We start from the raw sequence: 24,370 nt of genomic DNA, 5'->3' as shown, positions 1-24,370 counted from the left end.
ACTATATTATAGTTTTAAATTTCAATTAAATAAAACTAGAAAACGATAGCACATGACATCATGTACTCTTAAAAATATTACAAAAATGAGACTCAATCAATGATAACATTTATAGCCAAAATGGCTTCAATGTCCATCAAAATTCAAAATGATTTTAGTTTCTTTTTCTCTTCCTTTTTGTTGGTATGCTAGCTACAAGAAAAGAGGAAGAAGACAAAAATGGAGACAGATCTTCAAGGGAAGAGGACGAAGAGGGAAAGGATGGGGATATGGGATTATTGAGGTAATTAGATTGAAACAGCCAAGCTCGTTGACAGTGCAATAAATCATCAATTGGTATGTATTTATATCCATTATATGAATCTTTTAATATCCATGAGTCGGGGATCAGTCTTGGACGCCAGGTCACGAGGTATTCTGTTTCTGATTTGCTTTTAAAAGTATTCCTTTGACCAACAATCTGTTAAAATGAAAGCAAACATTCTCATATTGAAACCAAAAGTTGATTATAATCTAAAATTAATGGATTTTGTAAACGTAATATCAAATAACAATAACAGTACAATAATTTAATTTTGCATACCTCTCCTTTTAATGTAATCACAGTTTCTGGTACTGATCCAGCAGTTTTACCATTTGATGATGTTTCTTCTTCAGCTGCTACTGATGACATGTGTTGAGATATCAGTGATTTCCTGATCACTGATAACGTTCTTGAATCAACTGGATCACTATGTATCAATCCACCTGAGAAAAGAGATCAGTATTAAGTTATGTTGAACCAGAGATAATTTAATATGGCTGAATTGATTATGTGGCTGAACACACACACACACACACTCACTAATCTTTACCATTTATAGCCAATGGTTGAGGTGGGTTTAGACTACCTCTAGCATTAAGATAGTGTTTATGAGTCTGTGATTTCATCGCATTATCACCATTACCACTAGCAGAGTCTGTCTCATCAGTAGTCCCAATAGAACAAAGACCATCTCCATTTTTAAGACTCTCCTTCCCTGCTGTGTGCTCACTGCCAGCAGTATTTATATCTTTCTTTTTTTTCTTTGAGATAGATGGAGATGGTGAGGGTAGTAAATGCAGTTGGAGGTGATGGTGCAGTGCATCTAGTGACCAGAAGGACTGATTGCAGCCATTCATTATACACTTGTGTGGTCTCTCCTTCGTGTGTCGTCTCATATGCTGCCCGAGCCACTGTTTCTTTTGGCAGGGAACGTTATAAACCTTACAACCTTCCCAGAGACACATGACAAAGTCTTGTGAAAGGAGAGGGTCGACATGAAGTGATTTAACATGATCCACAAGTTCCTGGACTGTCTCAAACGGCTCAGCCGTGCAACCAGTCCATTTGCAGCAGTTTTTACTCTCTTCTCCTCTTCTTCCCCTTGCCTTTGGGATAGAAGAAGGCAGGAAAGATGCCATTGCTGGTGGTACGAGCCACCCCTACTACTAATAACTAGCCGGGCAGTAACATAGCGCGGGCAATGGCGGCAAAATTGGTTAAGTAAAAGAGGTGTGGTTATTGCCAACCACACCCATCTAGTTATTAAGTCTTAAGATGGCTACCAAAACATAAGAGGTGCAAAGTTCATCCGTTTAACCTTTCCAGCTTTCCTGTATCCTTTGTGACGGCTACCTTTGCACTGGTTCCACGTAATAGATCACACAAGTCTATATAGTAGAAGAGAAGAAGCAGACCTGTCCATTTTATCTACTTTGACTGTAGACCAACTAATTTCTGTTACAGCTTCTTACATAATGTCTTCAGAAGGTCCTTCACATAAACGCTGGGTCCCTCCTCCTCGTCCAGTGGTAGAAGAATCTAAATTCTGGCGGAAAGCAAAGCAGAACCCACTCGTACCAATAGGTATAACCCCGGTTATAACAATGATTAATTATAATTTATTTATTATTTTTCCTCAGGTTGTATCGGTACTGTGGGTGTACTTTGTATGGGTCTCCTCTCATTCAAGAGAGGGAATGTGGTCATGTCACAGAAAATGATGCGTCTTCGTGTCTTATTTCAAGGAGGGACAGTACTTGCTCTTGTAGGGGGCATAGCCTTAGAGGCTAAAAATCACTGACCACACCTACAAACTATTAATGCTAGCTATGCTAATAATAATAATTAATTTATCATAACATATTCACTATCACTCGATATTTATTTTGCTATGTAGTTGATTAATTAAATTTTTTGAAATGTTGGATTCCTCATTTCCTGTTGACCGTAAATAGTGAATAGCGTTAACTGACAATGAATAATAATTAAACTGAATTTATAATCTAACACAGCATTCCAGAGGGGGCAATGTTCAGAGGTCATGATGCTCCAGCTCATTAAGTTATTATAACGTATCATAATCTCGACCAAATAATTTGTGCTATGCATGCAGACTTTTATTTAAATACTAAATTAAAAAAAATTGACATTAAACTTTATTTTCTATTTTGTCACTGTGTTCCTGCTGTGTTGTTGGTAGTATTGGTTCGGGTTTCTTTGGAGGCTGATAGCTATAAAGGAATGTAGCTCCTATGACCAATACTGTTCCAATACCAAATTTACTACATAAAGAATAAAATGAAACAAAATCTTGCTAATAAAATTAGGATGCTAAACACACAAAGGTACCACTAATCAAAAAATTAAAAACTGTAGGTGTTAAAGATAATTTAAACGAAAATAATATTGCTTAGTACACATATTACTTTATATTTCTATAATACCCATAAATAGGATTGGTTTATATAGTTTTATAATAAACATAAACTGATAGCAGGCCCCACAAACAGAGGAGCAGTGAGATTATTATGAGCTAAAGATAAACAACATGACAAGTGCTTAGTAATGAAAGCAAAAATGAGCTAAATCACAAAGATATGAGTGACTTCTTTTGGGACAACAATAAAAGATGGCCACAATACTGAAAGGTACAATTGTATTCAAACAAAGATACTGCTAGAACTTTCTTCCTTCACAAGAACAGCATCCATCATTATACAGATGCTTTATTTGCCGATATTACTTCTACTGTAACATTTCCAATGCAATGACATGTATATTCTTACATGGTGGGATCAAAGTCTCCCAGGAAGAAATAGGAGAGAACAGATGACACAACAATGGAAACAGCAGTAGCAAAACCTTTTAGAATATTGTCAGCATATTTTATGACAGTAGCAACAATAAGACCACCTAAAGCCTTAAAGAAAGAGAAAACAAAAATAATAAATAAAGATAGAGGTGTTATTTTTAAGTGAGCATGAGATTTGAAAAAAAAATCAAATTAAATTAAGATATCTGATGAATACACATTAAGGAGGCAACCTTGTAACTGCCACCCACTAACATGACACAAAGTGTACACACACGTCATACTATATACCTGTAGTGCAATGACAGTCCACACCACTATATTATAACCTTGAAAGAACCCATCCTTCATCACTTTATTGTAATCAGTGACAAATACTGCCATTAGACCAAAAACCAGTCCCAGTATACCTAGTGAATAGCACAGGTTGAGTGAAAATGAGGAATACAATGAACTCTTGAATGACTGTAATTATCAGTTGTAGTTGTACACTTGAAATGATTCACAAGAAACCACCTCTTATCATCTTCATCCCCTACCTAGCTGGATGTTCCTAATCCATATAGATGTCTCTGATCCTTTTAGCATCTTCTCAAAGTACACACCACTGAACCCACTGCTAACACAAGCCAACAGGACAGCAACCAGCCCAACTAACTTCATCGAATTAGTTGAGTTGGTATTGGTACTACTTTCTGAACCTCCTGATGGCCACTAAAGAAGAGCAAATTAAAACCATGCAATCAATAAAGTACAAAAGTTTCATATATAATAATTAAATTTGCCAGTCTATGGGTAAAATTAGTATTCTTCCATTAATTACTATGTTTTTGGTATGACTCTGAGGTTAGCATGTCATGTCAATAATAGTGGAAATTGAAGTGATTCCATTCAGCACTAGGCTGCTTCTATATTCACCACCTAATCTCCTTATCTTGAACTTATAAATCCAGTCACTATAGCTCTAGTGTCTCTGTCTGATATGTATGGCATCACTTCCCACTATCTCCAAACCATGGACTTATCAAAATTCAATTAGCACAAAATAGAGTAAAGATTGGAAAGTGGAAATTGTCACCTCTCCCACACTCTCCCCTCCTTTACCCCTCTCTCAATAAACAATCACACAATGTACATGTACAAGTGGATATTGATAAACAAACAAAATACATACAAACATGTACATGCATAGGCTTCATAAAATAAACTTATTATGAGGTACTACACCTTTCTTAACTAACCTGTACTAGTGCCACTGCTAGTGTGAGCATACCCAGTGCCAGCCACTGGCTCTTTAGTATCTGCTTACGAAGAAGAGTTACAGCAAATATAGCTGTTGTCAATATTTTCAATTGATATGTAACCTAGCCGGAATAAGAAAGGAAGTGTCATTTAGCAAGTATGAGATGCTAAGTGCAAAAGATTTTAATCTTTGCAAACTCCAAGTAAAGTAAAGGAAATAAAAAGCTAATCATAATTCATAATTAAAACACAATATAAATACTAGTATAATTCTCATAATCCCATAAAGCTCAATGATTGACCAATGAATGGGCATACACTATAATAGTACAGTACTTGTGTAGCTACTGTTTACTACTGAAAGTTAACAATCATTGATATCGTTCAAATCTAAACTCTGTGTGTTCCAACTAATAACAGAATACACAATGTGCAGTTGCATATAGATATACACACTAATAAATAATGTATAAAATAATGTTTATGCAGAGCCTGAACTAACAGTCAGGGACTGGATGTTTTCCAACTATATTTCTCAACTGTCCAACAAAATTCTGTGTTGTTCTACTATTTTTCTGTTTGAAAAACTAATTAATTATTTAACATAATAATCAATTAATCATGATAGACAGCAGGGTTTCCCCACAGAGCATGCTAAGTGAGCTACTTCATAACAATATAGCTAGTACATGGCATTTTCAGCAACTTTAAAAATTCATAAAAAAATCCAATTTTGATTGGAATCAGTTCAAACTTTCTACACAACATAAAAACATCTATATCCATCAAAAAATCATTAAAAATGGAAAATTCCCTCATTGTGATTTTTGTCAAAATACACAGGGTCTTTGACCCAATTTTCAAGTACTTTGACAATACACTGACAAAAAGCTATGCCAATAAATTCCTGAGGAAAACCCTGTCATATCAAACTAAGCAAAAGACATTTATGCTTTAAAATTTTAAATTATTGTAGTTCATATTACAAGTTCTTATTGTTCAATTGCACAATACAAGTGGATTATTCACTATTAATTTATTATTATTATTTACGAACCTGGAATGTAGCTGCATCTAAATTGGAGAGAGCAACGTAGAGGAGATTATTCTGAACAGTATAAAGGAAGGAGGGAATACAAACTTTTAACGTCTCGATATATTTATCAATAATCTCTGTCTTTAGCTCTCTCAGAGTTATCCCTATCTGCCAACCGTTACCATTCAAAACTAGGAAAAAACAGGTCACAAATTTTGTGATCTCGCTGAGTACGACAGCTGTAGACGAGAGGTACCGAGGGCCCTCCATGGTACGAGAATATCGCATGACCAAGACCATACTAGTGTTTTGTACTACTAGGACTATCAGACTCAGGTACTTGAGATTAACCCCCACACCCCCACCAGCAGACTTCATCTTTAAACATAAAAAAGACAGTGTGTGGTAATTGAGTGCCTGGGCATGCAAGCCATTCTGTGTACTTGTTATGTGTTATATGTACATAGGCTTGTAATGGGGTAGGAAAACTTTAAATACAGTGCTTCAATTAACAAATTAGAGTAGATAGGGGAACCCCAGTGGCAATGCATTACATGGACCTCTTCGCAAACACAAGACTTATTATTATAGAGGCTGTTTAACCAAATTATCATACCGTTTCAGTCTTTTGATTCACTCCACTCATGACCTGCAGGGATACAGAAACTATTCCAATAATTTTCCACAAGAGGGTGTGCCTATTGAAAGAGGCGTGGTTTTACAAAAATTCAAAATGGCGGGCGATGAGTGCTCAATTCTTAATTTATTAGTTATTCTTCTTCTCCGTCTTATTAGTTCTTATTATTATCATCATTTAAAAAGTTTAGGAGAAATCTGATGATATCATAACATTAATTGTTCTCTAAGCCCAGGCTTAATTGGTGTTATACTAAGATCAGTTAAATCATAATCTTCTATGATCAAATCGACTCCACAGAAAAATAAAAAGCATTTCTCTTTGAAGCAAAAATTGCAAAAAGAATGCAAAAGGCCACACTGGCCGCACTGTAATCTGCATGCATTGTTCGTATCTATGGATGCACGTGAAGTGCATGAATCAAATCATCCAGCGCACATGATATACACGAGTTGACATGCCCATATCCTCTAATATCAGGCTAGATATTGAATTCCATCCCTCCTTCAGCTTCACAACAGCCCCGTTTTTTATATAAGGCTGGAGAGGGTGTCCATCCACCAGTCTCTCGTCTCATCTAGAAAAGACGACAGATAACTCCCTCGCTATCTCGTTGACTCTACTTCTTTCCATGATTTGAGAGACGGAATGGCAGTTGCCCTCTCCGCGTCTTCTTCTAGTCATCAACAGTTCTCCTGTAGGACGTACACGTCAACTTCTCCCACCTATACAACGAGGGGGCCCTCTTCTTGCAGTTCAGCCGACGTATCCCCTTACTCTTTGCCACTAGCACCTCAGTCTACTACTGGCAGTAGTTTTGGGCGCTACCAAGAAGAGAGGAAAATGGAGCGAAACACCACTTCTACACTCAGCCTCGAGGCCATCGCAAGCTTTTTTAAACAATCCGAAGAGGTCGATTCCTTTGGCGAACTATCACCTCCTCTTCGTTCGTATGGTTTCTCTGCTATGAGAGAGCAGAATAAGCCCAAGAAGAGAAAGGCCCAATCATTCCCAAGGATCAATGCTACCACTCAACAGCAGTCAGCCCTAGTCCATAGATCTAAGCCTCCTGTTCGTAGGAGCAGGAGCGTAAGATTTGCTGATACACAGGGGCTCCCTCTAGAAAGAATACGACCGTTAACCTCAGCCGATCCGTTCCAGACTGAAGGAGAAATCGTTCCTTCGCTGACTAACGACCTTGGAGCCTTAACGATCGATAAACCACCGTCACCTCAGTCTTCTCCCGGGACTCCAAAGAGAAACAACACGCATAAAAACCACACTAGACATTTCAAGTTCTCTCAACCCGGGACTCAACCACACTTCTATCAAAGACTGCAGAGACTAAAAGTGAGCCTCGAGAGTATAAAATCAGAGAATAGAGCACTCCACGGCATTGTACGGACATTAAACCTTAGCTACGAGAAGCACGTGTTTATCAGATGGACTCACGACAACTGGAAATCCTACCACGACACCCTATGCGTCTATTGTCCAGGGTCATCAAGCGATGGACTTACAGACAGGTTCTCATTCACAATCCCAGTAAACGGCGATGACATACAATTTGCTGTGCTGTATAGAATGCCTGACGGATCCGAAAACTGGGATAACAATGACTCACAGAACTATATAGTAGTAGCTAGAGAAAGTTAGAGCCATTTTAGTGAATGTATTGTATAAATGCTGTATAGTTTCTTAATCACACAACACTTTTCATTTTCATTTTATGTTATCCTCTCTCTCTCTCTTTCTGCCAGCACTACATGATGTGTACATTATCAAATATTATTTTAAATTTTCTGTCATTCAGCATTATAGAAATGAGAATACTAGAAAACTGTCAATCAATTCATTAGTTACATTCAGGGCTGGTTTGATTGTGTTTATGCTAAAACAAGATAAGGTCTGTTTACAGTCATGTACATGGCTTCAGTCTTTATCATAATAAACACTAGGTAATAATAACTATCATAAGAGTTTTGCAGAGCCTTCTCTAACGAGTTCTGAGACTGATTCGTAAGGCAGGACAACTTGCGAACCTTCTTCAACATCTAGCGTTACACTATAACTAGGAGGAAGACGGGAGAGTTAATGGCATTCAAGATATGGCATGAAATCTATTATTAAAAGGTTAATTGGGTACAAATCTAGTAAGGCATAACAGCGCAAGGGTAAAGTACAAGTCTTAACCAAACAGTGCTTACGTGTATCGTGTGAGTTACAGTGTATCGTGTGATGTAGAGTGTATTATCGTGCATTGATGTACAGTATGACAAAGCTATTTTATGCTATCACTATTGTAATGACAATACAAGCTAATAGTGTAAAAATAATTGCGTAATGATAGTAGCAAGACAAAAACACGACTAATATGGAAAGGAGAGAGAGAAAGAGAGAGAGGAGGGGGATAAAGAGAGGTATTAAACCTACCCAGAGACTTTAATGGTTATGTTGCTTTTCCTCTCCAGGGCCCTCATAAATACGTATCTTGTGGTGTCGGGTTTAAGGGCTACAAATAAAATAAGAGTCATTCATGTATCCATAATCACACCATAACATCACACTTTACACTTCAACTGTAAATGAGATATAAATTCCAATAAGAATACTTATCATGTTAATGAGACATTAATGTACTTCAGTACAATAATAGCATGACACCTCTCACTGTGGATTGCACCATATTGCAGCCATGAAATTACATGTGAAGTGCACATGCATAGATCTATGGTTTTAGGTATCTTTTTAAAAGACCTCAGCATGTGAAGAGCACATGCTAAACATGCTCACACAAAAACAAGTGCACTGTACTACTATAATCGAATTTCAACAATAGGCACATGAATATAATTAACAAAGGTCAGCTGGGGTACAATATAGAGGACAAATACATTTATACACTCTCTTTGACCATAGCTGGTTGTTTCTAAGAATAGATAATGGTACCACTGACATGTACACACATTATTATGTACATGTACTTAATGTATATGTACATGTACTTAAAGCATAGCGACAATACTGATATACGTGATTACAAAGTGGGTATGTGAAGTACATACTTGCTTTCCTTTTATTGATGTCTTGAAAGTTGGTTGGTAAATGCTGTAGCACGACTTCCTTTAAGTGTGTGTCAAGGTTGCTTGCAAACCTATCGATGACAGCAAGACATAAAAAGTACACTTTCTTGTACTCTGCATTAAAAATGAATTGATACTAGCTTATGATAGCATATTAGCATATCAATAAAGCAGAACTAATACTGTAGGGTGTATTGGTTAATGTGGATAGTTCAAAAGGAGGTAACCTTAGCTTGCATTGTAGTGGTATCACCCTCACTATTATGCTCCTAGTGTCACGTTACAATAAACAAAAGAGCATTATTAATAATGATCATGCTTTCTGATAACCCTGTAACCCTCTTTCAGTGAAATACTTCTTTTAATAAAATACTTACTCTTTAGCATATTTCGTTTCTTCTTGGGATAGATGTGAAGGATGATCGCAATAATACCAAACGTATCTCTCTATCTACAATATAGAAACAGTATTTATTGTCTGTCAAGCATCACACAGACACATGTGCATGTTAAAGGGGACAGCATGTCGCTTTACCTTCTGTAATCTTGTCTTTAGATAGTTACATACAACATACTTTATACGATCGAGCTAGTGAGAGAGAGAGAGAGGACATGAAGCAGTAAGCAGGGGAAGAAGAACAAGGAGGATAAAATCAGAGGAAAGATAAGAGGAGGCATGTAATATAAGAATTAGATGAATACAAAAACTGATAAGGATAGAAGTTAGGAGGGGCAGTCATTATTGTATCATACATATATAAGCTATAGAAGAGTTTCATGTGTATAATATACACATTACAGAGCACTGTACTGCATTTTTGATTGCAAACAATAATTTAACAGTTCCCATAAAATTTCAATAGTCAAAACACTTTACTATAATGCTTAGACCCAATAGTAAACCACTAGCATTAAGAGAGCATCCTCTCATTGCATGCACAGCATGTGGTGAGCATGTACCTACCACACTCCACAGAGTGGGCCAATATCAACCAACTCAAGTAACCATATAATACAATCATAACACAGAATGAGAATACACAAATATACATTAGAATTAGTAATTATTACAGCATAGCATTAATATTATTATTATCTGTTATCATTTTGTACATACACAGGTGCAATTTTTAAAAATAGTTAAATATAACTCCTGCCAACTATTATGCACCTGAATGGTTTTATCAAAAGATATTTAAACTTTTCTGTTCCAGAACATCAAAACTGTAAGTAATTTGTATAACGGGACATCACATGCACCTTAACAACCAGATACTTAGTATCTTTACTGAATATAGCCATTTAAAAGTACAATAGTAAAGATATGGAGTACATTCAGTACAACAATTAAACAAGGTTATTAACAAGGTCAAGGTGATTGCCAATCTCATGCCAATGCTGGCATGCTCAAGTTATTTGCATGTGAAGAGCATGAGCTCCAAGTCTGTAGCATGAGATGGTACCACTCAAGAGAATTCAGGGCATGTTTAGCATGAGGTTGATAGACATCATTGTGTCATCAAGTCAAAATAATAACAGTACAAGGACTAGTAGTCTTTAATGGTAATAAAGATGAATAATAGGAAGAGTAAATAATGATAATAATAGTGATTGTGATGTAATAAGCATTGCCATAATGAATATTACTCCTAAATCTCATATGAATAAGTGAAAATCTTATTTAATGACAATTGATAGACATGAGTTTAATCATACCTCTTGTTTTAAGATGCTGCATACAAGATCAGCAGCTGAGAGTTCAGAGAGGGACTCATCCTGTATAAACATTTAAAAATTGAAATAAAATTAAAAAATAAATTACAAATAAAATTCAATTAAAATCACATTACATACCTCATATACTATTGTTATTATTTTAAAACTAATAATGCAAATAACGACATAAAAAAGTAAATACGCCCACTATTACACCCACTATATTTAATATAAACAATACTACAGGTACAACCAATCCACAGAGGCCTGACATTAGTCTAGACAATGATTGGAGCACGGGAATGAGCAAGCCCCACCCTAATTGAGGTATTACTATTATTATTAACATAAAATACAATATTAATATAATTACCAGTGACTTAATGTGTTCAACCAAGCATTCTAATAGATCAGGTTTGGCCGGTAGGAGCTCTGGAGATAATTTCTCGTTCTGCCATGCCTACAATAAAATAACAAACACATCCCCATATAAGGATGTTGTAATAATGATTGGTGTGTACATTAAATTGACAGTTTATTTATTCAGTGTTTGGACAGACTGTGGGATTTATGATATTTTTACTCACTTCTTCTATTTTTTCGACTACTTCCTTGATAGTCATTCGCCGGTATTCAAAGTCAGAGTCCATCGTGTCTTCTAAAGACTCCGCCATTTTATTAAAGTTAAATAGTAATAAATACTAGTAGCCTAGTTAGATAATCTTTATTAATAACTTATTCCCACCTTTAAATCACGTGATTAAAAATGGCGTCCTTTGTAAGAATTGTATAATCATTATTTTTGTGTTTATTTCATGATGCTTTATAGATTGCTAGAGCTAGTATGGGCCTCTGTAGACGCTCCTCATCTTTATTATTAGCAAGATCCTACAGCCAGCCGCTCACTGTCCTTTCGGAGGAGGAACAAATGATGAAGGACACTGGTACTTTAGTACATAGTTTTTACTGAGCCACGCCTATTTTGTGTTTTTTTAGTTGCAAGATTTGCAAATGAGAGAGTTAAGCCACTCGTACAAGAAATGGACAGAGAGTCGGAAATGAGCAAGGACATAATACGGGGCATGTTTGAACAAGGGGTAAATAATGATGATATTAACCAACTTACAACATTGAAAAACATGTATATGCATGCATTATCATTCCCTTTGTCCTTATTGTGTAGTTCATGTCTATAGAGATAGGGACTCAGCATGGCGGCACTGGCTCTACGTTCTTTTCTTCAATACTAGCAATAGAGGAGCTGGCTAAGGTTGACCCATCAGTCAGTGTGGTCTGTGATGTTCAGAATACACTAGTCAATGCTTACTTTAATGATTATGCTGGCCAAGAGCTGAAAGAGAAATATCTACCAAGACTATCGACTGATTTGGTAAGAAGAGGAATTATTTTATAAATAGAATAGTTATTATAGTACTTATATTGTCAGTTCAATATAATTATTTTATTTATTTATTTATTTTATTTAAATGCAATTGCATGTTTTGTCTTTGAGCTTGTTTTATTTTTGTACCATTACCTAGTAAAGACTATTAATTCTTGTCTTCTTGGGAAAGCTACTGTTGACAATTCATTAAAGATTTATAATATTTGTTTATTTTTTCTCAGTTGGGATCGTTTTGTCTGTCAGAGTCATCCTCAGGTAGCGATGCTTTTGCAATGAAGTGTTCAGCAAAGGACAACGGAGACCACTGGGTTCTGAATGGGGAGAAACTCTGGATCACTAACGCTGAGCATGCTGGAGTATTTATTGTCCATGCTAATTGTGATTTCTCTAAGGTCAGTAGGAGAGGAAGAGAGAGAGAGGGGAGGGAGATAAAGCTCTTCTTTTTTAGAAACACAGAGGGATATCAGCTTTTGTTGTTGATAAAGGCACTCCGGGTCTATCCCTTGGGAAAAAAGAGGACAAGGTGAGATATATTTATCACTATAATCTCCTGATGCATAGCCACTTCTATAAATTACACTGTAGCTTGGAATCAGGGCTTCATCAACGTGTCCAGTGATACTAGAGAATGTGTGTATACCTAAGAGCCAATTGTTAGGTGAGTATGGTAAAGGATATAAGTATGCCATTGAAGTACTTAACACTGGACGAATTGGCATTGGAGCACAGGTACGGGGGTAGCACTGTGATTGTACAGTGTTGTTATTGGTTCTTTTATTAAAAGATGTTAGGGCTAGCTGAAGGGGCTCTAAATGCTACCATACCTTACCTGATGGAGAGAAAGCAGTTTGGAACAGAAATCGGCTCATTCCAGGTTCAAAGACCCAGAGAGAAAGAGTGGCCAATAGAGGGTTCTGTTTTTTTACTTCATCTCTCCTACTTTTCATTATGTTCATTGGATTTCTTTCTCTCTCATTTCCCAGGCTATGAGACATTTAAAGGCTCAATTGGCAACAGAGATAGAAGCTTGCAGACTCTTAGTCTACAATGCAGCTAGAATGAGAGACAATGGCGTACCATTTGTTAAAGAAGCTGCAATGGCCAAGTACTACTCGTCTGAGGTGAGAGGCAGAGAGAAAAATACATGTAATCATTTTCTTAAAATACTATTGTTATTCATAAATAACTATTTGTCATTTGTTTTTATGCATTTTAGGTTGCTTGCAAGGTAGCTGGTCGTTGTGTTGAAATGACGGGTGGAGTTGGTTTCGTTAAAGACTACCCATTGGAGAAATTCTATCGTGATTCTAAGATAGGTCAGTGGATATTGCTGAAGTAATTTTTATTTGGTTGGTGTCATTATAGGTCAAATTTATGAAGGAACCAGTTTTATTCAATTGAATACGATATCAGACTGCATTGATAAAGAATATTCATCTTAATTAATTTTATTATTAATAATAATTATTATTATTTTACATGTACATCCATTTTGATTGCATAATATTATATTTTATGTCTTGTATATTATAATGTGTATGTTATATGTTATTATTATTATTATCATTATTGTTATTATTATTATTATTATTGTCAGTAATCATGATTCTGTTAGTTGAAGGCTTTTGAAGTATTCCTGGATAACCTAAGGGAATGAAGGAAGTGTTACCCAGAGGCACATAACTTCAAAGTATTAAGTCGGAATCAGCTCCAACTTTTTACATAGCATAGGGACATCAATATGTATCAGAAAATGTAATAAAAATTGGGTGTGATTTTAGAGCCATTTTTTGGAAAAAACCATGGGTATAGCCTTGGGTATTTTTCAAAATTTTGGCATTTTCTTAAAATGGCCGTAACTCGAAAGTTTTAAGTCGGAATCAGCTCAAACTTTTTTATATAGCATAAGGACATCAATATGTATCAAAAAATGTAATAAAAATTGGGGGTGATTTTGGAGCCATTTTTTGGAAAAACCCATGGGTATAGCCTTGGGTATTTTTCAAAATTTTTGACATTTTCTTAAACTGGCCGTAACTTGAAAGTTTTAAGTCGGAATCAGCTCAAACTTTCTACACAGCATAAGGACATCAATATGTATCAGAAAATGTAATAAAAATTGGGGGTGATTTTGGAGCCATTTTTTGGAAAAACCATGGGCTATAGCCTTGGGTATTTTTCAAAATTTTGGCATTTTTTAAAAATGGCCATAACTCAAAAATTTTAAGTCAGAATCAGCTCAAACTTTTTACATAGCATAAGGACATGAATATGTATCAGAAAATGTAATAAAAATTGGGGGTGATTTTGGAGCCATTTTTTAGAAAAACCCATGGGCTATAGTACAGGGTATTTTTCCAAAATCAGCCTATTTTTGTAAAATGTTCGTAACTCAAAAAAATTTAAAATTTCCTTACTTCAACAGGCACGAAGGTATAAGGTGTGTTCTGAATCACAGAGATCAACAACAAGTGTCTTCCTAGTTTTCTCCATTTTGTGAAGTTAATGATGTCTTTGGAATGGTCTGGTAGGGCATCAGGGAAGCCATGATGAATATGAGTCACTTCACTTAAGATGGCATCTAAAAATAGCAAAAAATAGCACCGAATGCTCTACTATACAACAAAGGGCTTAGAACATGCAAAAACAGCATCCATATATAAAAACTAATTTTTATACTGGATATGCAAAACTACCAATTTTTATTGCAACCCTAGCAGCTCCCTGGGCTTACCTATTAAAGGTATGTTAGGTACCAGGTGAAGTGTTTTAAATTTTGCATGAAAACGTTGATAATTTCCTTCTTTACTGACACTCTCTTGCAACGACTTTAACGTACTGATCTCAAAATCACTAACAAGCTATGGAAATAAATTGTAAAAAATAATGCTAAGAATCACTGTGTTTTTTTCTCAATTACCTCCCATGCTCCTCTTGTACCAGTTCTTGCACTCTCAGAGGTCAGTCCAGCTATTATGGCTGCTACTGCTTCAAAATTATTCAATTGAAGACAACTCTAAAAAAAAGGAAAAAAATGTAACACATTCAATGTCTGCATAAAGTTGAGTATGTGTATATGAAATTCAATAACTTGGTGTTTGTGAATGATGGCTGACCTCGGCTGATTTTATGAAATATGATATGATCAGTGATTGTCTCTCAATCTCATCATCCACTAACAGTGTCTCTGTCACTACTTTTGATAGCTGCATCATATTGTATGCGTGAATGTAAATTATACAGTAATACAACGATCTCCACTTACATTTCTCGAGAATAGCTTGACTGCTGTTAGACCAGGTATCTTCTCTATTAGTTTCCCTTGATCTCTTTCACTTTCCCAAGCAAGCATAGAGAATTCTTTTAACTTTTAAAACAGAATCAATATATTAGAGACAAAATACAAAGAGGCGCTATATCTCACTTGCACTTGGTTGAAAAGGTTGAAATATTTGATACAGAGCTGTCTTGCCAATTCAAGCGTATTGGCATCAGTGATGGACTATATTATAAAGTAAATACTAGTCATTTTGTTAGCATTATTCTTACAAATTTATTATCTTTAATGATTGGCTCAATTGGTTGGGAGGTCTGTCTTTTCATCATTTGCGTTAAACTGGATCTATCTCCTTGGAGGAGTTTTTGTAGCTGCTTACTGCAAGCACCCATTTCACTAATAGACAAGCTGAAATGATTATGCAATGCAATGTTATGCTTACCCTTCAATGCCCCTCAAGAATGACTCCATTTCTCCTCTTAAAGGTGAGTCTGAATTGAAGTCCTGAGGATGGAATTTTAACCAAAGTCTAAGAGCATGTACAACTCTGCAGAGGATAAAGAATTATTGTAAATAAAGGCAAATACCAATTGTAATAACGTACCTTAGTCTTATTGGTATGATGATATCAATTTCTACTGTGTCTGGATCAATATCAGTTAAATCTGGCTTGATGTGATATCTAAGGACAATAACAAAAATAATTTAAATATGCATAATTAATATATAAGTATAATAACTGTGCTAACCTCTCAATCAAAGATGATAATAATTGTTCGCAAGGTAGAAATCGATGAAATGCTAAGATAAATGTTTCCACAAACTCTGATTCTATTAGATATACAATCATTATTTTAATGATGAGAGGTTTATATTGAATACATACATACCAACTGTCCTCTCGTGTGTCAGTCTTTGTAGCAGCTGCTTTAGTGTCCCTCCAATTATTTTTGGTGTTGCAGTAGCAGCCCATGCACTCCCAGGCTATAGAATGAAATAAAATTTGCTTGTTGCATTACAAAAGACATCAATTTTACCATAAATGCCCTTGGAGAGATCTCTTCAAAAATAACAGTGTCAGAGTCATGATCCTGTATTAGCAAATCTCATTGATGTATCATCATGATATCAACTTACTGATGGTAATTTTGCTCCACTGATTGCTTTTCTTACTCTACTAATGCTTGGAGATGAGTCAGACTTCTGAGTATTATTGTAGGATTTTAGATAAGATATAAAAGCATTAATCATTATACAAACTATACTTACATTTGAGCTGTCTCTTTTGTTTTTTATTCTGTGTCCAGTCATCAGAGCTACAAACTCCTCCTCAAGTTTCTCAGCTTGAGCTAGCGCCTTTTTATGATCAGAGACCATGGTCAATGCATCTCGAATCTAGCAGGAAATAAAATTTAAAGACCACTGAGAGATTCTTACTGTCTTGGTGCATATTTCACTGATGTGAGTTGCAGAGGTCATTAGCCTCATCCTGTCTCGATCGGATGCTTGAGGAGCTGAAAATAAGACTCAATATAGCATGGCATTCTTTATATTCCTTACCGCATGCTGCAGAAAGTGACATGTAGATAGATATTGTAGCCGTTTTAAGCTGTTCCCCAGAATTATCTAATGTTTCTTGCATGTTGCTACTACCGAGAATATCACATTCCATTGCTGATACCTGTCAAAGAATACTTGAACGAAGAGTGTATTACATACTCTAATAATTGACACTAATAATGCTCAATGAATTACACTATTCATAGAAGTTAGTGTATATTTCAAGCATATGAATAAGAGTATCATTTGCATTTCCCACTAATATTTCTAGTTATATTATCATACCTCATCCCTAAGATGTCTTGCTGCCCTAAGGATCTCATCTACAGTTGCATGATAATTCTCTTTGGAGTTCTCGCGACATTGCTGGGTCAGGAATTGAACACTTTGAGTTACTTTGAGCAATAAACTCTCTGCAACCTTTGATATTGCCTGTAAAATATTAGAAAGTTTATAGTAACTTCAATAAATTTCCTTATAGCTTGCAATACAGTGAATATAGTTGATGAAGCTATATAGTACCTTGTTTAAAATGTAATGCTTTCTAAGTCTTTTCACAGCATCAATCCCCATATACTAAGGTACAATACATATTTATAAACAATTGTTAAAAACTTGATTTTTACCTGTGAGCTATCATTAGAAAATAAATGCGGTGAGAGAGGCTTGACTGGACTGACATTAGGGGCACTTGGCTTAATTCCTTGATCACTGCTACTTATTGATCTATAATAGGTACAGTGTTATTCATTAATGTGAAGTGTTTTGACCAACCTTGTCCCTTCATCATCAGCATCTTCACCACTGTCCCCATTGTAGTTCAGTGGCAAGTGGCTAGGCTGCAATGTCAATTGCTCTATGCTTAATATTGATGGTGATGATGGAGAGAATTCTGTACCTATATAATATATATTATCATAAAACATACCAGGATTATTCTGCTTACCATTAACTTTAGGATGAGATGCAATCCTTGACTTTCTTTCTTTGCTGTGTCTCTTGCTACTGGATGTACTGCTCAGTGTACCAATGGATTTTCCAGCAGTTGACCCAGAGGTAGTGCTAGAGATTGGAGAAGATGACCAGCATTCATCATCATCATTGTTTTTTGCTGAGAATAAAGTACTATGATTAAATATATTTTATTTCACCAATTACCTGCCCTACTGGAGGCCCATCCCTGCACCCAGGGCAATTGCAAGAGCTCCCAGCCAGAGATTCTTATTTCATGAAGGAGTGAGGCACACTGTGCAACTAGCAGGTAATCAAGCATTGCTACAATGAGAGTGTGACCTGCTATCAATAAATCAGGAACTGCAGCTATAAGAAAATGAATTTCATGGCCCGGCACATTATAATCATCTTTGTCATTACATATAATACACTAAATCATTATGCTGTACCTGGTTGTGTTTCCTTTGATGCTGCAGTCTTTACTCTTTTCACTAGTCTGTCCATTGCAACTTTGAGCTTGTGCTCCATATCCATTATTCTGCTTCTCAATGGATGCAAATGAATGAGAGAATACCTGTACATGCAGTATAGTAAAAGTAGGCATAGAGAATTGAGTTATAGTACATACTCTTTTGATTCCTGTATCTTTTCTAATGCTCTCCCTGTGCTCTGGAGCATATTATGAGCTAGTGCTGCAAAATAATCAGCTTTGTCTTCATATGCTGCACGTATTAATCTAACAAATAATGAGAATAAACAATCATTACAATATAAAATTTTCAGTTACCCCAGATAAGCTGTGATAGTTGTGAAGACTAGAACTCCAGAGATACGACCAGAGCCAACAAAGTATGACTTCTCCTACAATAAAATCAAACATATTTCTTTTTGATGATAACATACGTCTAGTTGCCCTTTTAGGAAGTTCTCGGGTGCAGTTGCATGTAGGAGATACCCTGACAGGGCTGCAGCTCTGAGACAGTCGCAACTCCTCTCGACAAGATTTGATATAAATTTTATTTGCTGGAGAAAATTGCCCACTGAAGTCTCGAAACCTGTTCTAGCAGCACCTTTAAGGCCACAGAGCTCTTTTGTGACAGTGATGAGCTATTAATTGGAGAGATGGTAGCTCATTGTGTCATTATTCATTAGCATTATACTTCTCTGCTGTAATCTGTGATTAGTTCAAGCAGGAGAGTAACAACTAGCCTAAATTCATCTGAAGGACAGTGTCTAGTGACTAGCCATTCCTCATTATCGACTAGATGACGTATGTGTTTAACAAGCTAGAGAAAGAAAGAGGGAGAGAGAGAGGGAAAGAGAGGTCAAAGCAATGTTAATTATTGTCATGACAACTAGATAAGAATCTTTGTTTAAATCTTATTCATGCCAATCCTCAAGCCAAGTGGGTCCATGTTTATTGGTGATTCTGTTTGTATGTTAAACAAATGGGATTCATTGCAATACTGATAAAGGCTGTATTACAATACACTTGAGATTAAGATCAACATACACAAATCAAAATTATAATGCACTGCCTGAGTGATTGCATGGAGCAGGAAACCACAATGTAACATGCAGCATATAAAACAATGAATTGAGAATATCGAGTAGCAAGAAACATTGTGTAATGCACTGATATGCTTACAGCAGAGACTTGAGGTTTTAAAGTATCCCAGAGTACACGTCTTGATGGGACGTGAGGATAAGGTTTACCCTCGTGTGCTACGATTGTTGAGAGTACTATAAAAGAGAGTAATAATTAGGTTTATGATACAATGCTAATTATGTGCATACATCTTAGCTCCTCTTTAATATCGGAGACTAGTCCTGGGAGGTCTTCCAATGCTTCATCCATCATCTGCTCAATATTAGCAGCTCCATGATCAGTAACTATCGGAATAGAGTCAAGTAAATCTAATTTTCTTATGTTTTCAAACCTTCATCTTTTGGAGTTATGCTAGAGTTTCCTCTTTTTGGGTGGTGACTTTTTTCGTCTTCCTTTTCAACATTTTGTGTCTCTCCCCTTGTACGGCCACTAGCTCTGGTTTCTTTAGAGATCTTGACAAGTCTTATCTCAAGGAGGGGAGCATGTGCCCCATACTGGAGCTGGAGATTGAGTGGACACTCTGTCTTACCCAAAACTCTAGTACCTTAATAAAGAATATTAATACTAAACTATCATATTGCAGTGCAACTTTTATTATCAGTGACATTTATGCAGGTCAGCCGGTATTAGCAAGAATATCTAATAGTAAGTACTCTTGGTATTAGATTCATGCTTACTGTGAGTAGAGTGGTTTCTTTCTTCGAGGACATAGTCCTCAGGTTTTCCTGATAGGCCCAGGACTTCAATTAGCTGACGGATCAAATCCTCAGTCACAGAATCACTACCAACCAACATTGATTTGGTCTGTATAGCATATCCACGGTCATAAGTGATTCTTATTACGCCTCTGTAGACCAGGTCCTGCTTTATATGCTGTGATAGCATGAGAGGATTGGAGGGGCTTACTGTCTGAGGTGCAGAGAGAGGGAAGGAGGTCTCCTTGGTCTTGCTTTTCCTCACTTTCTTGTTGTAGCTCTCTATCTTTTTGATGAGGTCCTTCCGAGCCGCATCTCTTTCTTTGGCTGTGAATTCAGTCACGTCCAGTGGAGTCGCCATTCAAGGAGGCTAGGGAAGAGAGGGGGAATATAAAAGCAAACACGCCTGCTCTGTTTCTGTTTTCATCAAAAATGCAATAAATCTAATGAGCCCCACCTTTTCCGTAAACACTCTAATTATAAAACTCCATTTCTTGCAAAAGTAATATCAAAATTAAAACTATCATGGATTCACGTGTACAGACTGCTGGGATCATCGGTAAGTAAATGTACTTAAAAAATATTATTATTTATTCTTTTGTAGTTATTGGAGAAGAGATACTTAAGGGACACGTTCATGACATAAACTCTCACTATTTAGCTAAAGAGCTATGGTCACTGGGGGTTAAAGTGAAGAAGGTTATCAAATTCCTCATATGACAAGGGCTGTTTGATTTTGTATCCCTTTCATTAGATAAGTGTGGTCGGAGATGACGTGGACGACATCTCGCAAGAAGTAAAGATATTTTCTCATTTGTACGACTACGTTTTAACATCTGGTGGCATTGGACCGACTCATGATGATGTCACTATGGCCGGTAAGCATTAAAAAAGAAACAAAATATATATCGTACATTATTTTATGAATTAAATTTGTAGGTATTGCTAAAGCATTTGACGAAGTTCTAACTACTAATCCTGATATGCTCAAAGTCCTAACTAAAGATGGCGTCCGTGATGAAGAGAACATTTGGCTTAGAATGGCGATTGTTAGTAACAATGGAAATACCACCAGCTGTTACTCAGTATTTTTAAATTTTTAGGTGCCTAGTTCGGCAGTTTTCTGTCCTCAGACACTTACATTATGTCCGCTGGTACGTATTCATAATGTTTATCCATTTGCAGGAATGCCTTCAGCTTTGAGATCAACATTCCAGTATCACAAAGTAATATAAACAGTCACATTTAAATGAGACATTGTTTTTGTTGTAGCAATTGTTTGCGTCAAAAGAGAAGAGTGCTGGGTTCTTTCTAAAGGAGGTTTTCTTTTTGGTTGAAGAGGACAACTTGGCCGTCCCGTTGAATGTCCTTCAAAATGAGTTTAAAGATAGCGTACAAGTTGGATCCTATCCCATTGATGATATGAAGTATGTTTATAATGTTTATTTAGATGCTCATAACTTGAAAAATTGAAGTTGGAATCAGCTCAAACTTTCTACATAGCATAAGCACATTAATATGTATCAAAAAATGTAATAAAAAAATTTTGTGATTCCGGAGCCACTTTTTGAAAAAACCCTGGGCTATAGTACAGGGTATTTTTCAGAAATTGGGCAATTCTAAAAATTGCCCATAACTTGAAAAATTGAAGTCAAAATCAGCTCAAACTTTCTACATAGCATAAGGACATCAATATGTATCAAAAAAATGTAATAAAAAATTTTCGTGATTCCAGAGCCATTTTTCGGAAAAAACCATGGGCTATAGTACAGGGTATTTTTCAGAAATTGGGCAATTCTAAAAATTGCCCATAACTTGAAAAATTGAAGTCAGAATCAGCTCAAACTTTCTACATAGCATAAGCACATTAATATGTACCAAATATTGGTGTGTTTTTTAGTTCTTCTGTTCGTGTTAAAGTATCACTAGAGGGCTCAGATATCAGTATAATAGAAAAGGTATGGCAGTTACTGTTATGTCTATCAATTAAAAATTTTTGCTCAGTGCTATTGCTCACTATTATTGAAAATGGGCCCTCAATTAATTCAGTCCGTTCAAAACAGCTGGAAGAATAAGGATGAGGTAAAATTAAGGTATGAATTTAAAAAGAGTATTTTTTTTGATTAATGTTATCAATGATTGTAGGGAGTCACTAAAATGGCTGGAGACTGAGCTGGTCTTTCACAGACTGCACTTAGCACCTATGTCGCTTTTAATTAGAATTAACGAAACAATCGAAACCCTGAAAGTAGCTTTAGACAAATTTGGGTAAAAAAATAATTCATTACAATGATCTACCTTATCTTTAAATTGCTTCCAGTCTTGATGGTCTTTGCATTGCATTTACTGGTGGTAAAGACTGCACTGTTCTTCTCCCTCTTTACCAAGCAGTCATTAAGAGCAAGGGACTCTCTTATGAGCAGCTCAAAACTCTTTACGTTTCACCTAAAAACTCCTTCACCGAAGTTGAAGAATTTATAGGGCAAACTATTAAAAAGTAAAGGAGAGAAGGAAGATTAGTCATTTTGCTTCTCTTCAGATATAAGTTGGATCTAATAAGGATAGAAGGGACTATACAAGAAGCTTTGGGCAGCCTAAAAGTAACCCATCCCTCCATTAATGCTATTATAATGGGGACTAGATCCACAGACCCATACTCAGGTGATAATTTATAACATTGTGCATTACGTGTGTGTGTATGTTTTATTTTTGTTTGCTGTAGATAATTTGAAGACGTTCTCTTCGACTGATGCCAATTGGCCACAGTACACCAGAATACACTGCATTTTGGTATGAGTAGGATTACATGTACATGTATATAATATGATAATAAAATTGTGTAGGATTGGACATATTCACAAGTGTGGGTATTCCTAAGGTTATTTGAAATACCTTATTGTCAGCTGTATGATAAAGGGTAAGACACATCATATACTGAACAGATTCTGCTCTACTTTCTCTCAGTTACACTTCTTTAGGCAACAGCACTGATACTAAACCTAACCCAGCTCTATCAATGGAAGCCATTCAGACTGATGCTGTGTGTAATGGTATTTCAGACTATCAACCAGCTTACTGTCTCTTTGATGAGACTCTGGAGAGAGCTGGACGCTCTAAGAACTGAGAGTAGTGAAATTAAGACTTATTTATTTGTGTATTTATTTATTTATTTGCTATCTTTTTACTGTTTTTATTAATGACTTAATTATAATTTATATCTAAAATCTAAAAAAAGCAAAATAAGGAAACTATTTTTAAAAGGCATGATTTTCAATTATAGTTTTTGGTTAATTAATAAATTCAAGGCATGAGTCGTTGCAGATTCCACTTGTTACCTTCTTTTTTAAAAACAAGTCGGTCAGCAAGCCAATCCTCACTTCCTTGGAACAACTCAATGGAGTGAGGTATCACAGTGTAGGCCATCCAATTCTCTGGCAGTGGTACAGGAACTGAAGGATCGCTATATTCCATTGCTATCTTCTTTCTTCTCTCGACCAATTCTTCTTTGCTAGCTATCGGTTTATCCTGTTGGCCCAGTAGGAGGGTGATTTGACGCTTTCTATCCAAACTATCAAAGTATTTCTGAGCTCTTTCTTTCCCCAGTTCCTTAGCTATCCCTTCTATGCGAATCTGATGAGAAAACTTTGCGAGAAAAATAACCACTGACACTTTTGGGTTTGATGTGAGCTCCTTAACTTTCCTGCTGGTAGAATCGGTGTAAAATGGGAATCCTCCATCTTCAATGCCTCCATAGTCAACGTACCGGGAAGAAGGTGTACAGTCTGAGCTGACTGTTGATAGACACATTATGACTGGAGGTACTGGTGCAGTGGAGCCTTCATTCTCTTGCTCTATCCATTTATTCACTTGGAACAAAGGGTCATAAGGAACTACCAGCTGGCTCTCTGTTAACTCCTCCATATTTCAGCAACCACTCCTCTTCACAATTCACATCAGCAGATCAGCTCCACATGTGACAGCACGTGGTTAAAATGTACGGAAATAAACGAATAGAGTCTAGCATGTGCTAAAATAGGTTA

The 24,370-nt window shown here is 36.2% G+C and overlaps 9 protein-coding genes across 13 annotated transcripts; 4 read left to right on the top strand and 5 right to left on the bottom strand.

Moving 5' to 3' along the window:
- Positions 1 to 6: 6 nt before the first annotated feature.
- Positions 7 to 1,522, bottom strand: LOC105316425 (zinc finger protein AEBP2-like). Its single transcript, XM_011411292.2, has 3 exons — positions 855 to 1,522; positions 584 to 747; positions 7 to 460 (listed from the first exon to the last, which is right to left on the bottom strand). The coding sequence occupies exons 1-3, from the start codon at positions 1,441 to 1,443 to the stop codon at positions 155 to 157; spliced, it is 1,059 nt and encodes a 352-aa protein (XP_011409594.1). The 5' UTR covers positions 1,444 to 1,522; the 3' UTR covers positions 7 to 154.
- A 26-nt stretch (positions 1,523 to 1,548) lies between these two features.
- On the top strand, positions 1,549 to 2,256 carry LOC100633285 (HIG1 domain family member 2A, mitochondrial-like). The gene is made up of 2 exons (XM_003383351.3): positions 1,549 to 1,888; positions 1,945 to 2,256. The coding sequence occupies exons 1-2, from the start codon at positions 1,780 to 1,782 to the stop codon at positions 2,103 to 2,105; spliced, it is 270 nt and encodes an 89-aa protein (XP_003383399.1). The 5' UTR covers positions 1,549 to 1,779; the 3' UTR covers positions 2,106 to 2,256.
- Positions 2,257 to 2,377: 121 nt separating this feature from the next.
- On the bottom strand, positions 2,378 to 6,121 carry LOC100633158 (UDP-N-acetylglucosamine transporter-like). Its single transcript, XM_003383350.3, has 7 exons — positions 6,011 to 6,121; positions 5,416 to 5,772; positions 4,358 to 4,480; positions 3,656 to 3,830; positions 3,408 to 3,526; positions 3,091 to 3,224; positions 2,378 to 2,586 (listed from the first exon to the last, which is right to left on the bottom strand). Exons 1-7 carry the CDS (start codon positions 6,038 to 6,040, stop codon positions 2,454 to 2,456), a joined length of 1,071 nt encoding a protein of 356 aa, XP_003383398.1. The 5' UTR covers positions 6,041 to 6,121; the 3' UTR covers positions 2,378 to 2,453.
- Positions 6,122 to 6,550: 429 nt separating this feature from the next.
- On the top strand, positions 6,551 to 7,878 carry LOC105316402 (protein phosphatase 1 regulatory subunit 3C-like). Its single transcript, XM_011411254.2, has one exon. The coding sequence runs from the start codon at positions 6,680 to 6,682 to the stop codon at positions 7,685 to 7,687; it is 1,008 nt and encodes a 335-aa protein (XP_011409556.1). The 5' UTR covers positions 6,551 to 6,679; the 3' UTR covers positions 7,688 to 7,878.
- Positions 7,879 to 7,903: 25 nt separating this feature from the next.
- LOC105316424 (DNA replication complex GINS protein SLD5-like) lies at positions 7,904 to 11,513 on the bottom strand. Its single transcript, XM_011411291.2, has 8 exons — positions 11,418 to 11,513; positions 11,204 to 11,290; positions 10,831 to 10,890; positions 9,650 to 9,703; positions 9,492 to 9,565; positions 9,097 to 9,185; positions 8,465 to 8,543; positions 7,904 to 8,102 (listed from the first exon to the last, which is right to left on the bottom strand). The coding sequence occupies exons 1-8, from the start codon at positions 11,502 to 11,504 to the stop codon at positions 8,003 to 8,005; spliced, it is 630 nt and encodes a 209-aa protein (XP_011409593.1). The 5' UTR covers positions 11,505 to 11,513; the 3' UTR covers positions 7,904 to 8,002.
- LOC100640316 (short/branched chain specific acyl-CoA dehydrogenase, mitochondrial-like) lies at positions 10,970 to 13,855 on the top strand. Of its 3 annotated transcripts, XM_020005426.1 has the most exons (12): positions 11,139 to 11,157; positions 11,450 to 11,513; positions 11,660 to 11,774; positions 11,827 to 11,927; positions 12,014 to 12,220; positions 12,457 to 12,627; positions 12,684 to 12,758; positions 12,821 to 12,964; positions 13,020 to 13,109; positions 13,219 to 13,356; positions 13,452 to 13,551; positions 13,601 to 13,855. In XM_020005426.1, exons 3-12 carry the CDS (start codon positions 11,675 to 11,677, stop codon positions 13,675 to 13,677), a joined length of 1,203 nt encoding a protein of 400 aa, XP_019860985.1. In that variant the 5' UTR covers positions 11,139 to 11,157; positions 11,450 to 11,513; positions 11,660 to 11,674; the 3' UTR covers positions 13,678 to 13,855. The 3 variants fall into 3 exon arrangements, with proteins under 3 accessions (XP_011409555.2, XP_019860985.1, XP_019860981.1); XM_011411253.2 differs by lacking the exon at positions 11,450 to 11,513 and having other exon boundaries at positions 10,970 to 11,157; XM_020005422.1 differs by lacking the exons at positions 11,139 to 11,157; positions 11,450 to 11,513 and adding an exon at positions 11,537 to 11,608.
- On the bottom strand, positions 13,757 to 22,645 carry LOC109589286 (uncharacterized). Of its 3 annotated transcripts, XM_020005395.1 has the most exons (34): positions 22,629 to 22,645; positions 20,542 to 20,700; positions 20,313 to 20,499; positions 19,967 to 20,179; positions 19,824 to 19,919; positions 19,675 to 19,769; positions 19,187 to 19,312; positions 18,930 to 19,133; positions 18,814 to 18,887; positions 18,655 to 18,762; positions 18,476 to 18,600; positions 18,231 to 18,392; positions 18,019 to 18,183; positions 17,847 to 17,970; positions 17,699 to 17,798; positions 17,595 to 17,648; positions 17,358 to 17,504; positions 17,073 to 17,193; positions 16,950 to 17,026; positions 16,782 to 16,907; positions 16,650 to 16,715; positions 16,550 to 16,603; positions 16,403 to 16,496; positions 16,262 to 16,343; positions 16,117 to 16,194; positions 15,955 to 16,059; positions 15,785 to 15,908; positions 15,660 to 15,737; positions 15,501 to 15,602; positions 15,352 to 15,441; positions 15,156 to 15,251; positions 14,970 to 15,096; positions 14,653 to 14,816; positions 13,757 to 13,880 (listed from the first exon to the last, which is right to left on the bottom strand). In XM_020005395.1, exons 2-34 carry the CDS (start codon positions 20,689 to 20,691, stop codon positions 13,836 to 13,838), a joined length of 3,759 nt encoding a protein of 1,252 aa, XP_019860954.1. In that variant the 5' UTR covers positions 20,692 to 20,700; positions 22,629 to 22,645; the 3' UTR covers positions 13,757 to 13,835. The 3 variants fall into 3 exon arrangements, with proteins under 3 accessions (XP_019860954.1, XP_019860950.1, XP_019860961.1); XM_020005391.1 differs by lacking the exon at positions 22,629 to 22,645 and having other exon boundaries at positions 20,542 to 20,768; XM_020005402.1 differs by lacking the exon at positions 22,629 to 22,645 and having other exon boundaries at positions 20,313 to 20,496; positions 20,542 to 20,768.
- Positions 20,853 to 23,625, top strand: LOC100640191 (FAD synthase-like). The gene is made up of 14 exons (XM_003383404.3): positions 20,853 to 20,889; positions 20,935 to 21,029; positions 21,085 to 21,208; positions 21,270 to 21,379; positions 21,434 to 21,556; positions 21,603 to 21,757; positions 22,231 to 22,288; positions 22,335 to 22,423; positions 22,476 to 22,598; positions 22,651 to 22,827; positions 22,870 to 22,991; positions 23,053 to 23,120; positions 23,174 to 23,247; positions 23,295 to 23,625. The coding sequence occupies exons 1-14, from the start codon at positions 20,856 to 20,858 to the stop codon at positions 23,452 to 23,454; spliced, it is 1,512 nt and encodes a 503-aa protein (XP_003383452.1). The 5' UTR covers positions 20,853 to 20,855; the 3' UTR covers positions 23,455 to 23,625.
- LOC105316423 (pyridoxine/pyridoxamine 5'-phosphate oxidase-like) lies at positions 23,536 to 24,313 on the bottom strand. The gene has a single exon (XM_011411290.2). The coding sequence runs from the start codon at positions 24,249 to 24,251 to the stop codon at positions 23,631 to 23,633; it is 621 nt and encodes a 206-aa protein (XP_011409592.1). The 5' UTR covers positions 24,252 to 24,313; the 3' UTR covers positions 23,536 to 23,630.
- Between the last annotated feature and the right edge of the window lie 57 nt (positions 24,314 to 24,370).

This window comes from Amphimedon queenslandica, unplaced genomic scaffold, assembly GCF_000090795.2.
Source record: "Amphimedon queenslandica unplaced genomic scaffold, v1.1 AMPQUscaffold_13511, whole genome shotgun sequence".
Classification (NCBI taxonomy): domain Eukaryota; kingdom Metazoa; phylum Porifera; class Demospongiae; order Haplosclerida; family Niphatidae; genus Amphimedon; species Amphimedon queenslandica.
Note: the sequence above shows the minus strand (reverse complement) of the source record. Positions and strands in the feature narration are given on the sequence as shown.